This window comes from Propithecus coquereli, unplaced genomic scaffold, assembly GCF_000956105.1.
Source record: "Propithecus coquereli isolate 6110/MARCELLA unplaced genomic scaffold, Pcoq_1.0 Scaffold422, whole genome shotgun sequence".
NCBI classification, from domain to species: Eukaryota; Metazoa; Chordata; class Mammalia; order Primates; family Indriidae; genus Propithecus; species Propithecus coquereli.
The window spans coordinates 12,181-28,077 of NW_012149975.1; the positions used below are offsets into that span (position 1 = coordinate 12,181).

General features: G+C 45.8%; 1 protein-coding gene across 5 annotated transcripts in view; it reads left to right on the forward strand.

Annotated features, from left to right (window-relative positions):
- Positions 1-15,897, forward strand: part of SEPT6 (septin 6) — a 65,090-nt gene that overhangs the window by 9,220 nt on the left and 39,973 nt on the right. For all 5 annotated transcript variants that reach the window (XR_001137858.1, XM_012653538.1, XM_012653537.1 and 2 more), the window contains 2 exons: positions 5,952-6,066; positions 13,679-13,874. Coding sequence is in view for 4 of the 5 variants with exons in the window: in XM_012653538.1 (XP_012508992.1) it covers positions 5,952-6,066; positions 13,679-13,874 (311 nt within the window). In the remaining variant the exon portion in view is untranslated. The remainder of the gene's footprint in view (positions 1-5,951; positions 6,067-13,678; positions 13,875-15,897) is intronic.

Below are 15,897 nucleotides of genomic sequence, written 5' to 3' on the forward strand. Positions count from 1 at the left end.
ATTTTTAGTAGAGACGGGGTCTCGCTCTTGCTCAGGCTGGTTTTGAACTCCTGAGCTCAAATGATCCGCCCGCCTAGGCCTCCCAGAGAGCTAGGATTACAGGCGTGAGCCACCTGGCCAGGCCAGAGGTTGGGTTTTTTGTTGTTGTTTTTGCCTAACAGTATTTGGTCATGTCATTAAATATTCTTAGGAAATATTTTTATCACCTGCTTAATATTTCATCACGTATCACTGAACTGATGAATTGAGTTTAGGAATCTTTTTTGATGAATTGGGTTTGGTAGATTTGCAGGATCGGGGATGGAGGTGGAGAAAGGGAAGGTGTGAGAGCTTGGGCCCCTTAGTAAGTGACTGATGAGGCTGCTAAAAAGAATCCTATTTCAGGGTTTTTGTCCTTTCCTAGCATTTGGATGCAAAAGGCCAGAGGAGAAAGTTTAGGGAAAGCCTAGTCATCAGCAGTGAATTTCAAACTTTTTGCTCTCATCCTTCAGAATGACAGCTACTAACTTAGCCACCCTGCTTTTAAGCAGAGCCAGGAAATTCGCCATCGACACAGATGCACCCGCAGCTCCAAGAGGCCTCAAATTCTGCTCACTTACTCTACCACAGAGATTGGAAGAGGGGCAGAGGGAAGAGGGCGACAGGAGTTGCCTACTTGGGTGCTTGTGTGACTTTACTTTTGGAATAACAGCAATGGGGGAAAGATGAGTAGCTGGAACTGCCATAACCAGGTCTTCATAATATGTACCTTACGAATATTCAATTAAAAGACGAAATTGGTGTGTCCTCCAGAGAGGAGGCGGAAGAGAAAGAGAGCAGTGTTTCTGCCTGTGATATGAATTGTGGTATAACGTATTTCAAAACCGCAGGTGACTGCAGATGAGGAGAAAACAGGAAATGTAATTGGGGAGGGGAGTGGGGGCTCTCCCAATTCTCAAGAGCTCACTTTCATTTTGCCTTCCTTTTAACTCCTCTCAGACTCTGCATCCTAATTACCCCTGCTGCAAAGCTGAGTGAGAACTCTGCTTTCTTATATTAAAAATGTTTTAAGGGCCGGGTGCGGTGGCTCATGCCTGTAATCCTAGCACTCTGGGAGAATGAGGCAGGCGGATTGTTTGAGCTCAGGAGTTCGAGACCAGCCTGAGCAAGAGCGAGACCCCGTCTCTACTAAAAATAGAAAGAAATTAATCGGACAACTAAAAATATATAGAAAAAATTAGCTGGGCATGGTGGCGCATGCCTGTAGTCCCAGCTACTCGAGAGTCTGAGGCAGGAGGATCGCTTGAGCCCAGGAGTTTGAGATTGCTGTGAGCTAGGCTGACGCCACGGCACTCACTCTAGCCAGGGCAACAAAGCGAGACTCAGTCTCAAAAAATAAAAATAAAAATAAAAAAAATTTTGGTGATTTCAGCCTTTCCAGCATCGCAGTTCAAGCCTTGAATACGGCGCCACCTGCTATTAAAGAGGACAACTTGAGGCTTTAGTGTCAGATGTGCTGGGCCAAGTTGCCAGTTCCATCTTCTCTTGTCCACATTATAGTCAAGGGAATATTCAATTAACTGCAGTCAAAGTAATCAGGACCTCCATTAATCAGGCCACTGTTATGGAGAAAGAGGAAAGGGATAAGGTATCAGAGATTTAGTGAGAGAAGAGGGAAGAAACTTCCAGGGGCTGTCCTGGGGTCAGTGTGCATTCAGTCCAATGTCCTGTCCTTTCTACCTCTACATATTTAGCTCTTAACAATGAGGACTGATGTCCATAATGATGACCTTGACATCTTGTAAGATTCATCAAAGCAAGAATGCATGGTGGTCACCAGACAGGATTTCCTAGAGCAGGAACTATACAAATACATTTTTGAAGCTTTCTTAACTACAGGGATTGAGACAAAATGTTTGCTGCTTAAATATCAGTTAGCGAGGAAAGCACATTAACTAGGTCCCATGTCCCCACTTCCCCTAACTCTTCAGGACACTGACTGGGTAAAAGATACAGAAGAAATAAGGATTCTAAAAGTCACCAGTGACATTTCTTTTTAATTCTTGACTTTCTCTTTGGCCTCTGGTGATGGAAAACTATTGGGTCATCTCTTACTTTTCCCCCTCTTGGCAGAATCCTCTTCATCTCCCCCTTGCTTACTTGTGGGCATTTCCTATATTCAGTCTTTAGCTCTTCTCTCCCTGTGCTATCTCTTGGAGAACACATCGGATTTCATACCTCTCACTCCTAAATTTATATCTCAGTCGTGAATTCTCCCTGAGCCTACAATCCCATATTCCTAACTACTTACTGGATTTCTTCCCCTGGCTATCTCACCATCAAATCAAAACTATCTGATTTTCCTTAATATATAAAATGCTTTTAGAGGAGCAAGAGAAACACGCATTTTTTTAAAAAATAGGCAAAGACATAAACAGGTAACTCACATATACATTCGTAATATACATACACAGTTGAACAATGAAAAACTGTTCTCCCTCACTAATATTATACAATGCAAATTAAATGCCATGACTTTATTCTTCAGTGATTCAAAATAGTTAAAAAGCCTATGAAACTCAGCGTTTATGGGTAAAGAGACATTCTCACATATCGGTGGTGGAAACGTAAATTTGTACTATTCCCTGTTGAACGATGTGTCATTTTGTACCAAGGTCTTTAAAACATGTATACTACCTTTTCATCCAGCAGGCTTTATTTCGAAGAATTTAACTTAAGGAAATAATCGAGATACACCCAAACCTATGAGAACAAGAAGTATTGATTATAACGTTGAAAACTTGGAAACATGCTAAATGTCTAGCAGTGGAAAATTGGTTAAGAAAATATGGCAAATTCCTGCAATGGAATGCTACATAGCAAATAAAAATAATGTTTTAGAAGTATGCTTAATTATTTGAGAAAACACCCAAACTATATTAACTGTCAGGTTATTAAGTCTGGTTATGAAAAGAAATATACAGGATTATCTCTATTTGTAAAAAAAAAAAAGTATACAGACTGGTGAGGAATACATATGAACGCTAACAATGATGATCTTTGGAGAGTGATGTTATGGATGATTTTTATTTTCTCCTTTATAATTTTCTGTATGTTCTAAAATTTCTACAGGAACATCGATATTTGTAAAAAAAAAAAAGTATACAGACTGGTGAGGAATACATATGAACGCTAACAATGATCATCTTTGGAGAGTGATGTTATGGATGATTTTTATTTTCTCCTTTATAATTTTCTGTATGTTCTAAAATTTCTACAGGAACATCGATTACTTTTATAAAATTAAAAACCTCATAAGTGTAATTTCTTTAGTAACAGATTATTTAAAACCAGACTTCTGGACTTCCGAACTAAATAAGCTCCCTTTCCTTCCTAGCTTCCCTCTGTCCATTCACAGTGCTGTCAGTCCAAGCCCCCAGGCTTGGCTCCTTGAGGTCGACTTTGCTCCCTCCCCCCTCTTCCCCATCACTCATTGAGTTTCATCCCTTCTTTTGGACATCTCTCATATTAGTTCTCTCATTTTAGGTCCCAAGTCAGGTCAGTTCACTTCAACCAGCATTTATTGTCACAGTGTCTGGATGTCACTCTGCCGGCTCGACATTATTAGAGCCATCTCCTCATCTGTCTCCCTGCCCCTGGTCTTTCTGGCCTCCAATCAAACAAGCACCCTGAGGCTGGAATGATCTTTTAAAAACACTACCTGTATCATGGCCCTTTGTGCTCGAAACACTCAAAATCCCCCCCGAACCCCACCGCCTAGGGAATGAAGCCCATGCTCTTTTCTTCTGCCGTTTAGGGCTCTTTGCATCACTGTGCTAGGTGGGACATAATGGTGGGCACATGAGAGGTTTTTGTTAAGTTTTGGCAATGAAGTAAATCTTCAGGGATAAGGTACGGAGCTCTCCCCACTGCCCTCCACCTCTTCAGTTTGAAAATTCCTTTCCCCTCTTTTTGGCTTTGGAGCACTTGCAGTTTCATGGTGCTGAATTTGGAGACCGGAAGAGGCAGTCAGGGGTGATAAAATATGGCCCAGGAAACCTCTGAGGCTGTCCCAATTTCCCGTGCCTGTTGCAGAGAAGGTTCCACCAAGAAAGCATTTTGGCTGTTAAGTCCCTGCCTTTCCTGCAGTGTTGAGGACCAAGAACCAACAGTGGGAAACCTTACCGCTTACTTAGTTTGCTTTCATAAAAAGAAGATGGGGAAAGGGGAAGGGGAAGCAGAAAGGGGTGAATGGAGAACAAAGCTCTGAGTGATGTGAGCCCCTCGTGACACTCAGCTGTCTTCGGGGGGCCCTCTGGGGCACAGAAGACACCAACTCTGACTGAATGATGGCATATGGTCGTCTGTGAAGAATGCTCCGCTGGGAGTGTGTGGGGTGAGATGTGTGAGGGTAATGAACTTGCCAGATGGCAGTCACTGGCACTAGCCCTGTCGCTTGCTTTTGGAGCATCCGATGACACCGATGGGAGTGGGATCCCAAGCTGTGTAACGGGGATAGCTGGCAACCAGTCCTGACCAGCCTGGCTGCCTCGAGGCTCCTTCTGCATCACAGCCCATCCCTTTCGCGGTGAAGACGTGCCCTTATTATGGACCTAGTCTAAAAGCGGGGCCAGTCCAACAGAAGAGCTGCCTACTAGTGGCGCCTGGGATGCTGGCGCCCCCGCAGTCCTCCTGGCACGGACCATGCCCTTCTTGGATTGCTCTTGGCACCTTTCTGGTTATGGAAAGCTTGGTGCAGCCCCACCCAACAGAAACTCTGACTCCTTACATAGCCCACCCATCCTTCTTGTCTAGCTCGGCTGTCTCCAGCTTCCCTTCCTCTCTCTTCTCCCCTCCCTTCCCCCGTGGCCGTTGGCAGTTGGCACATTCCTTGAGTACATGCAGGCCCCTTTTGTCCTTCCCCCTGGCTCCTTGGAAGTCTGCCCCGGTTTGAGGCTCTCCCTGTTTTGTAAAACCATTAACCATAAGAAGCTTTGGGCCTTGCAGGGGAAGCAAAGGCCCTCTGCTTTCCAGGGCTAAAAGTGGCTTGTCTGACCCCTGTGGAGTAAAGGGAATTAGAGTAAGCATGGAGGCAGCCCCCTTTAGCTGTAGGAAGCCACGAGTGTTCCATGGCATTACTGTCAGGTTGGGGGGCCTAAGGATAACCTCATAGTGCAATAACAACAGCAGCTACTGTTGATCGAATGCTTACCACGTGCCAGGCACTATGCTAGGTGCTTGGGGAACATTATCCTATATGTTCCTCACACTAACTACTCCTAGTTTCCAATTTTACAGAGGGGGAGACTCTTGAGAAGTTAAGTAACTTGTCCAAGATCACACAGCCAGAAGGTGACAGAGATGGGGCTCTAATGCAGACCTGCCTGATTTCAAAGCCTGTGCTTTTAACTTCCCCACCGTGCTGCCTTTGTAGATCCCCAAAATGGCCTAGAGAGAGGATTAATTACTTTTTAAAGTCTTTTTTTTAATATTTGCTGAACACTTGTGCATGTATTAAGCTTGTTACATGTGTTAGTACATTTGACCAGTCACCTCAGGTATGCCATATTATCTCATAGACCAGACATGGAAGGAGGCAGTCTCAGAGAGGTTACCCAGCTTGTAAGTGATTGAGGTGAGATTTAACCCAAGTCTCTGAACCTCCAGTGCCAGCGTTCACCTCCCTGACCCTGCCGTCCTGCCCCTGAGAAGCCCCCTTTGTAATTTGCTCTGTCTGGCAGTGTGGTGACATTCATTACTGAGCCTAGAGGATGCCTATACCCCCAAATCCATGATTTCTGAGCTGATGGGCCATTTTGTTTTGGAGCAGAGAGTAGCTGAGGGAAGAGATGACACAGTGGGCCTGGGCGGGTGTTACTTCCTAACATGGAGAGCATTTGGATCAAGAAGTGAGACCCAGATTGCTTTTAAGCACATTTTCATTTTCTCCCCTCCCTCCCCTTCCAAATTAGGGTGAAGGTTGCCGAACTCTCCCCCTGGCTGGACATGTGGGGTTTGACAGCTTGCCTGACCAGCTGGTGAATAAGTCAGTCGGCCAGGGCTTCTGCTTCAACATCCTGTGCGTGGGTGAGTATTTCCATACCAGGAAATTCTATTACAGAATATGGATCCTTAATGGCTGGATGTGGCTTTGCTGGTAATTAGGTTAAATAGTGTGCCATTCTGATCTAGTTGCAAGAGTGTTTTCCCCCTCTTCTTCTTTTATCCTTCTATTTGCTTTTGTGAACAGCGGGCTGTAATTACACTTTTCCTTGGTCAGACCAGAATATGGGGCTATATCTTGGGGGGAACTGAGCTATGTGAGACCCACTGGAAATTTTGTAAGGGAACCGACTAGCTCAGTTACTGTCATCAAGTTCATTTTGACTACAGAAGAGAGGAGCTAGGGAAGAGTTGGAAGGGAGGTGATGGCTGAGGAAAGATGCCTGCCCACCAGCTGTGGGCAGTAGGTTGGGTCTGTGTTTCCTCTGCAGCTTTGCTGTGCTTGGTACAGTTTGAGCTCAAGTGCAGGCACCACACAAGCTGCGTGCAAGGTTCTTTTATTCCCTTTACCTGTATCTCTGTCTAGACCTTTAATCTCAGTGGTGGAGCCACGTCTTAGCCCCCCTAAGTGCTAATCACAGCTCAAAGAGAGTTCAGTAATGTTTGTGAAATGAATGAATGAGTGAACCCCACAGGAACCACTCATTATACTTCTCAAATACTTTCTATCATTAGCTCTTTTGGTCCTTTCTAAGACTCTGGAAAGCATTTGTATCCTCATGGAACAGGTAGAGACCCAGAAACTTGGGGAGGTTAAGGATTTACCTAAGGCAACACAGAAAAAGTGGTAGAGCCATAACGAAGACCTAGACCTGGTTGACCCCTTGTCTCTCCCACTGCTTCTCTAACTGCTGCCAGCAACATCTCTGGAGGACACAGAAGCACTCTAGAAACCACTGCACACAAATCAAACTAATATGAGAGACAACAGTTCCTTGATATTCTTTAAGAATCTCTCCTCAGAGCCAAGTGTGGTGGTACGTGTAGCTACTTGGGAGACTGAGGCAGGAGGATCGCTTGAGCCCAGGAGTTCAAGGTCAGCTTGGGCAACATAGCAAGGCCCTGTCTCTGAAAATAAAAAAATAAAAGAATCTCTCCTTAGACCTTAAAAATCCCAAATTTGCAAACACAATCATAACATATAATTTTCACCTACAGTGCAGGAAAGCATATTTTCAACAACCTCCTTCTGAACCTTAATGATTATATAAATACCAGAATAAAGTCAGTTTTCACATTGGCTGGAACACTCAAACACAAACACTTCTGCTAAATTGCCTTTTCTTATTTTTGTATAGAATGTATGAGGACCTCATTCACATTGTAGATCCGAACCACCTCTAAAGTTGATATTTTACTCTTTAATGTATTCAAAAAGTGTGTTTTCTCGCTAAGGGCATTCATTTTCTGGGGCTCTTTTTTTTTCTCCTCCTCCAACCCCAGCACTTTTTTCCAGGTCGTTTTCTGTAGGAAAATCACTGCTTGCTCAAGCACAAGTAGAGAACAATGGATGACAGGCAGTCAGCGAGTCTCTTTCACCAGCTAAATGACTCACTCCCATGCATTAGCTTTGGAACCTATGAGATGAAAATATGTGCTTCACAGAGTTATACATCAGGGGCCTTAGAGTCCAGATCTAGGCTGTTAATTCTTCAAATGCTGAAAGTCTAACTTATAGTTATGATTAGGTGCTATTAAGAGAGGAATACAAAAATGAATAGAAATCATAGTGACTGACATTAAGAGCAAATGCCATCACATCCAATATTACCACCGCCAAATCTCTGTTGAACTAACAAGATCGCCAGTCTTTGGCTGATGGCCAACTTACTTCATGTAATATTTGATTACTGCAATATTTCAGCACAAACATATCAGATTCCCTTGGCATTCCTCCCAGAGCTCCATATGACCTGAACTGAATTGGAGGAGATGAGAAGAGAAATGACAGACTCACTCTCAGTGACCTTTCAACCACGTGCAATCGACTGGGCTAGTAAAGTTTTAGGAGGGAGGCCGTGGAAATCAAAATGGCTCTCTGAGGGCGGAAGTGTAGGGTAATTCGACACGTGGATCACAAGCTCCCCTGGGGCCTGGTAGAAGAGGCAGCCAAGTTCAAGTCAAAGTGAGTGAGACAAATAGTAAACCCCCATCCTCTAGTTCTCACCCAGACATTGTACAGCTACAACTGCACCTGCTGGGATGGAATTGTTTAAGTGCCTGGGACAGATTCTCTAAGAGGGGAGAAGTAGGAAGGAGATGCTCTCACCCCCCAGGAATCACACTCTCTCTCCTCCCACTTGTCAAGTTTCAGGAAATGGCTGCCTCAGTAGCTCCCCTCTTAGACCTGCAGGTGCAACCATTGGATAGACCATCCTAGACTGGGTTAATTTCATTCCCCATTCCTGATTCAAAAAATCCTACAGCTCATACATCCTGACCTCTTGCTTTGCTCACAACCCTGTCAGCGTGCAGAGAAACCACAATTTGGGCCAAGGTCACGAGCGGCTTAGAGTGGCTCTGAGGCTGCAATGTTAGCCCAGCCATGGGGCTGGGTCCAGTCACTGACTTGGTGAAGGATCCATAGGTTCGCTGCTGAAGGTGATCTTTTCTCTTGCAGGGCTTTTTCCATGGCCATACTTTCATGTCTACTGCCTGTGCATAACTGTCAAGTTGACTGCCTTAATGACTGTTATAAAAAGATTCTGTTTGGTCATAGAATATAGTCCCCCAATTTATTTTCTTTTCTGAGAGGGCATTTTTGCTGTGAAATTATGGTAGCACTGGCTTCGATTATTAACCAGGACCTAGAATATTTTCACATTATTATTGTTTGTTTGTTTGTTTTTTTTTTTTTAGAGACAGGGTCTCTGTCACCCAGGCTGGAGTGCAGTGGCGTGATCATAGCTCACTGCAGCTTCGAACACCTGGATTCAAGTGATCCTCCCGCCTCAGCCTCTTGAGTAGCTGGGACTACAAGAACACGCTCGGCTAATTTTAAAATTTTTTTTTTGTAGAGGCAGAGTCTTGCTGTGTTGCCCAGGCTATTCTCAAACTCCTGGGCTCAATCCTCTCGCCTCGGCCTCCCAAAGTGCTGGGATGTAGCTATGAGCTAGCAACAGTAATGGCTGTGAGGAGCACAAAGGGTCATAATCATAATATTTACTTTGAAGCTGCTCAGGATTCCAGGCTCAATTGGGCTCTGTTGAACTTGGAAAAAAACACACCAGAGAGGCAGGATTGAGGTAAGCCTACAGGAGGAGGGGAAAGGGCAGTTAGCATTCTATTAAGGTCAGGGGCCAATTGTTTCATCCCTGTGTCTCTGGGAAAGGCAGCTGTTCACCTGTCTAAGAAAAGGTTGCCAACAGTGGTGTGCTGATCAACATCTAACAACCCATCTCAGGAAAAAGATTGCCATGGTTTGTAGCATGTACTGATTTCCGTGGTGTCATTGCTCCTACCATAGCTGATTTTAAGCTACCAACGTGATGTCACTGCACGTGGGCTTGGGAAGAGATGCAGGAAGCGGACAAGCCAGCTCCAGAACACCACTGTCTGCCAGGTCTCTACAAGATCAGGAAGGAGAAAGTGCAAGGTCACAGAGCCAGGCACGACCTTGTCCCTTTGCATAGGTTCTCGTAGCCAACTGGAGTTTCTGGAGTGTTTCCTTTTGGACACCTCCCTGTTGAACTCAGAGACATTTCTCTTGGTTTATTTCAACATCCAGAGCTGACAGAGACTTTACCTCCATGAGAACAGGGATTGTGGCTATCTTGTTCATTGCTATATCCTCAGCTCCTATAACTGTGCTTGGTTCCTATTATAGGCTTTAGAAATACTTGTTGAGTGACTGAATAAACGTATTATACCTATGGGCCTTGCTAGAGCACTTTGGCCTGCCTGGATTCAAATGCTGGCTCTGCCACTTATTAGTTTGTGATCTTGGACCGGTTACTTCCTCCACATTTCGTAGATGAGGAAAGTAAGGTGCAGAGAGGCTGAGGAACTGGTGCAAATTCACACGACTAGTAAGTGGCTTGGTTAACCCATCTGCAAATTGAGGACAAAAAGTAGTATCTCTCTCATAGGCTTGTTGTAAGGAACACATAAGAACATATATGTAAAGAATTTACAGCAATGTCTGGCACATAGTAAGTGCTCCATAAAAAATAGCTCTTATTATTATTACTTCAATCCTCATTTTAGGGAAAAAGAGACTGGGACCCAGAGAGGGAAAAGGGCTCAGCTCAGGTCAAACAGTAATTTAGTGATAACTTGACTGGGAGTCTTCATTTCATAACTTACAAGGATTTAATTGCACAAGATGACAGAGGATGCAAATAGTAACAGTGACTAAGGAAAAGGGCTAAGCTTTGCTTTTTAAATTTTCTTTAGAGACAGGGTCTCACTCTGTTGCCCAGGCTGGAGTATAGTAGCACAATCATAGCTTACTATAGCTTTGAACTCCTGGGCTCAAGCAATCCTCTTGCCTCAGCTTTCCAAGTAGCTAGGACAACAGGCGTGCACCACCACACCCAGCTAAGCTTTTCTTTATTACACAGGTTTGTAATGCAAGGAGGTCGACATCGGACTATCCTAGGGAGTATAGTTTGAAAAAGCGTATTTCATATTATATGCTTTAAATTTAAAATTATTTTTAAAAAACTTGTTTCCAGAACATTATCTATATTAAGCAAAGCGGAATGAAATCCTCTTGGCTGGTGGAGCACGCGTTAAAAGGGCTCAGAAACCCTACTGTCCACTATGGGCAGCTCTGGGAGGGCTGGGGAGGAGGAGAGAGAAATTGACCCCTTGGGACTCCTCAGGTTTCCTGCTGGAATCTAATTGCCAAGTCCCCACCTTCCTGCAGGGGTGTGGAATCTGCTGACCTGATCCCAGTTAGGCCACGTGTATCTCCCCGCCTAATTCAATACTGAGCCCAGGGCAGCTGTGGGGAGGGGACAGCATCCTAGGCTCAGGCTGGGTCTGTGCCAGCCATTGAGAGAAAGCTTCCCCCACCCCCAGGCTGTGCGCTGATGGAAAACTGGAACTGGAACAGGAGCACTCCATAGCTAGAGGACCCGCTTGCTTGCTTTTCTGCCCTCTTCTAATGCTGCATTTATCACAATTCCCTAGACACCTGCAAGTTCTTTTCTTCCAGACATTCATTATTTGGCATCTAATTTCCACAGCCCTTTTGTGCTGGCAGGCATTTAGGTGGTCATTTTTCCTGCTGTTTCTCCCTGCTGCCTGCCCTGCCCTGCCCTGCCCTGCCCAGCCTGGCCCCCATTTCTCCAGCTGTGCAAACTGGGTGTGTCCCTCACTCTGCAGAGCCGCTCCTGAGGCATTCTGTGGGAACCTCGGGCTAGGCACCCTTGGGAGTACAGGAAGATGCCCAGCCCCTTCTCTCTGAGAATTCTTAGGATCAGGGAGCTGGGGAGCCCACTCTGGGTGCTGGGGAGACAGGGGCCACCACTCTCTAGGAGCTGCGGGGCATTCAGCAGGGAGCTCACAGAACAGAAGAGGGGCGGGGGGTGGGGATGTACATGGAAAATTCATTAGGCACATACAAAGATAGGTTAAAATGTATCTCTGACATCCATGCCCAGAGGAGGAGGTGAGTTGGGGCGAGGGAGCCACCTTGTGTTCCCACCTCAGAGGTGCTGGCCCCGTTTGCAGTTGAGCTGCACCCCACCTTGGGCCGGGTGGAGGGGGCTTATACATTCTGTTGCTCAGCCAAGTGTGTCACCTCCTGCAGGCAAAGGCTTCACCTCATCACATTTTTCTCGAGACCCAAATACTTCCTGTTCCTTTAGGGGAGGAAAAAGGGGGCCTCTTCTTGGAAAGTCTTTGCTGCTAATGGGTATAGCAGACCCTGGCTGGAAACATGATCTATGCGAGGAACCATTTCCTCCGCACCCTGACAATGTGTGGAGTTAGTCAGACCTGGCTATGAAATTGAGCTGGAGGGCCGGGTAGCCAGGCTGAATTGAATGTTCTCCTTGTTCTCTCTCTCTCTCTCTCTCTCTCTCTCTCTCTCTCTCTCTCTCTCTTTCTCAACCCCCTCCTCCTCCCTCTCTCCCTTGCCCCCTTCCTCCCTTCCTCCCTCTCCCCCTCCCTCTCCAGGCACACAGAGAGCTCTCAAACATAGACAGATATTTTAAAGTACCTCCTGCATTCATAGCTCATTACTCTGGATAAAAGAGATGTGGAAGATGCAAAGCTGGACACACCCAGAGGGTGGAGGGGAGATGGAACATTTTCGGTTTCGCATCATGCAGCTCTAACCCTAGCCTTGGACCACAGATGTGTGCTGTTGGTCCCCAGGGGGGATTTGCCAGGGCAGGATTTGTCCCATGCAAACCCACTCCCGACTGTGAAGAGAAGTCAAAGCTCACATCCCCTGGGTTGGAGGGGGGAAAGAAGAGGTATGACGATAGCAGAATAGCAGGGTAATCTATGAATATGTATTTAAAGGGCAGTCCAGAGTGATTAACTACTGACTTTTTTATTCCTGGTATTCCTGAGTCACTTGGGATAGGCTGGGGGCGGGGTGGCGAATACAGTCTGGATTTGTGGAGATTATAAACGGTTTTAGTGCGCAGCCCAGCTTGTAACCTCATATCAGATTCCCGCCTAACTCCCATGTCACCAACTTCCCTTCAACTCATGACTTCTTGTGTTGTCCCATTCCCTGAAGACTCCTTGGCTCCCAGCAGTGGCTTGATACCCCTTGGTCTCCCAGGAGTAAGCTCCCAAAACCTTCACCAGTCTGCCACAGCCCTTCCCCCATTCATCTCCCTAGTGTGAAATTCAAGACTTTTGAAATTCCAATGGTTTAATTTATTAGTATCCCCGTAGCCTGGTAGTTAAACAAACAAATGGCTGGTTTGTTTGAAATTTAAGGAGAAGAATAATTTGTAGCCTGCTAGGTTCCCTCCCTGCTAGCTAAAAATGGTCTCGTTGAAAGCTCGGCCAGGCTGGGAGGAAAAGCCAAGGGCCCACACAGTCTTGCACAGCCTCGCCTCTGGGACACACATCCACAGCATCCACACGGGGCTGCCTGGGCCCAGCAGGGAGGAGAGGTGGGGACTGGGACAAGAAGATACTTATTTGACAAGGGACCACTGTCCCTTTAAAAATTTTTTTCTAGCTCGGGCAAGAGCAAGAACGCATCTGTACAAAAAATAGAAAAATTAGCCAGGTGTGGTGGCTCACGCCTGTAGCCCCAGCTACTCAGGAGGCTGAGGAAGGAGGATCGCTTGAGCCCAGGAGTGTGAGGTTGCAGTGAGCTATGATGATGCGACTGCACTCTAGCCTGGACAATAGCATGAGACCCTGTCTCCAAAAAACAAACAAACAAACAACAAAAAACAAGTAAGAGAAAAAAGTGGAAGAACAAAATGAAAACCATCCCAATTCCACTGAGATGACTACTGCTGATCTGTTGATGCAGCTCCTTTCCGTCTTTGCCATTTAACTGAGATCATGCAGTCTGTATACTTCTATATGCTTTTTGCTTCATATTTTATCACGTACATTTTCCCATGTCAATAAATGTACGTCTGAAGCATGATGTGTAAGCGCTGCATTGTCACCGTGTGAATGGGCCATAATTTATCCTTTTGCTCTTCAGGAGAGACTGGTTTGGGCAAGTCCACCCTCATGGACACCCTGTTCAATACAAAGTTTGAAGGGGAGCCAGCCACCCACACGCAGCCAGGTGTACAGCTTCGGTCCAATACCTATGACCTCCAAGAGAGCAATGTGGGGCTAAAGCTCACGATCGTTAGCACGGTGGGCTTTGGGGACCAGATCAACAAGGAGGACAGGTAAGAAAGGTGGTGGGGTGGGGAGGTTGGTGGGGCTCCACAGGGAGAAACTCAGCAAGGGGATCTTGAAGAGAGAACAGATGCTGAACCCCAGCCTGTCCTCCCAGCATGACATGAGCGGCACTGCCCCTGCCTAGGGTCCCTGTCTACAGCAACTGTTCTGCTCCACACACTTGGGGAAAAAGAAGGGTGTCTTTCTAATATATGTGGGTGGGGTCTCAGTTCCATTCAGCAGACATTTTTTGAGCTCCTGCCTTGTGCCAGGTACTGCTGAGCTCTGACAATCTAGAAAGGACTAGGAATGCCCTTGAGGCATTCATGGGTGAGACCGGTTTTAAGCAAATAATTTCCACAGAGTTAATACCTTCTGTAAAGGACAGGGTACAAAGAGGTAAAGGACAAGTTACAATGAGAACACAAAGGTGAAAACAGTCAGTTCCATGCAGAGAGGTCTCAGGGAAGCCTTCACAGAGGACGCACACCCTGAGCTGACTCTTGAAGGATGAATTATTTTGCCAGACTGACAAGGGAAGGGAGAGAAGGGCATTCCAGGCAAAGGTAACTGCTTATAAAAAGGCAAAGTGATGTGGTATGTTCTAGGGAACTGGAGCTTGCTCCGTTTGGCTAGACAGAGTCACTGTGAGGCTAATGAAGCTTCAGGTTCAGGGCTCTCACTTGCACAGGCCCCTTCCAAGGCCCTGTAATGAATTTTTTAGCCATAACGTTGTATTATTTGTCTTGGAGGGTTCTTCCCATTGTATAAGTGTAAGGCCCGGAGAAACCTGGATCTGCCCATGGGCTAGCATTGGAGAGAGCCGGGGGGGAAAGTGTGGGGAAATGACCCTGAACAGGTAAGCAGGAGCCAGATCATGGAGGGATTCATAGAATGTGCAAATATGGGAAGCACTGGAAGGTTTTAAGAAGTAGAATGATGTTGTCTGATTGGCCTTTGAGGAAGGCACTTTGGCGTATTCTGGAGACAGAAGACAGACGAGCAAGAAGACCAGTTAGGAAGCTATTGGACCAATTAGATTGAGGCGAGAGGTAAAATAGGTGCTGAGATAGGGAAGAGGAGACAAATTTGATAAATATTGAGTAGGTAAAAATCAACAGGACTTGGTAGAGACTTGGTGTGGGGTTGTGAAGGCAAAAGAAGAATCTAGAATGTGAGGCCCACATTTCTGGCTTTGGAGAGTGGACACTTGGTGGTGGCATTCCGCAAGAGAGGTAATATAAGAGAGCCGACTTTTAAAATAATCAACTCTGTTTTGGACACGTTGAATCTGACCTGTCTGTGGAATATTGAGATACACGATGACCTTCAGCAGCAGGCAGTTGAACATACCGAGCTGGAGACCAGAAGAGGGACTAGGCTGGAAATACAGATTTGAGTTATCAAGGTAGAGGGGATATGTTCCTACTGTGAACACACGTAAGGTCACCCAGGGATCAGAGTAGAGTGAGAAGAATGTTGGGCTAAAGACAAAAACGTCAGGATGTCAAGTCAGCAGATGGAGGAAAAGACATCCTGGAAACGAACTGAATGGGAATAAGCCGAGAGGTAGGAGAGGACCAGGAGAGACTGTGGGGTCTGAGAATGTGTGTGAGTAAGGGGTAGAGTGAGGCTCAGAGATGAAGATGTGATGAGGGCTGGGGTCGGGAGCGGGTGGGGGTCAGGCACCATCTGCATTTAACCAGAAATCGCATGGTTATTACACATGCTCATCTCAGAAAGGGCCATTCATCATTTTGAGCAAAGTGTCTGGTCATCCTTTGAGGATTCTCTTGCTTCTTAGATGAACTGTATGTCAAATTCTTTCATTTTTCCCATAAAGCTACAACAGCCATACTCATTTCCTTATAATGGATAAATATATGTAGCTTCTTAATAATTGAACTGAATTCTGTTTTCCATCTGAAATTCTAGAAGGACACCTCTGCTTTTTATAGGCTTACTTATTGTGCTAATCTTTTTTGGTTGAGAATAAATTAGACCCTGGGGAATGGGGATATTTGGGCCACA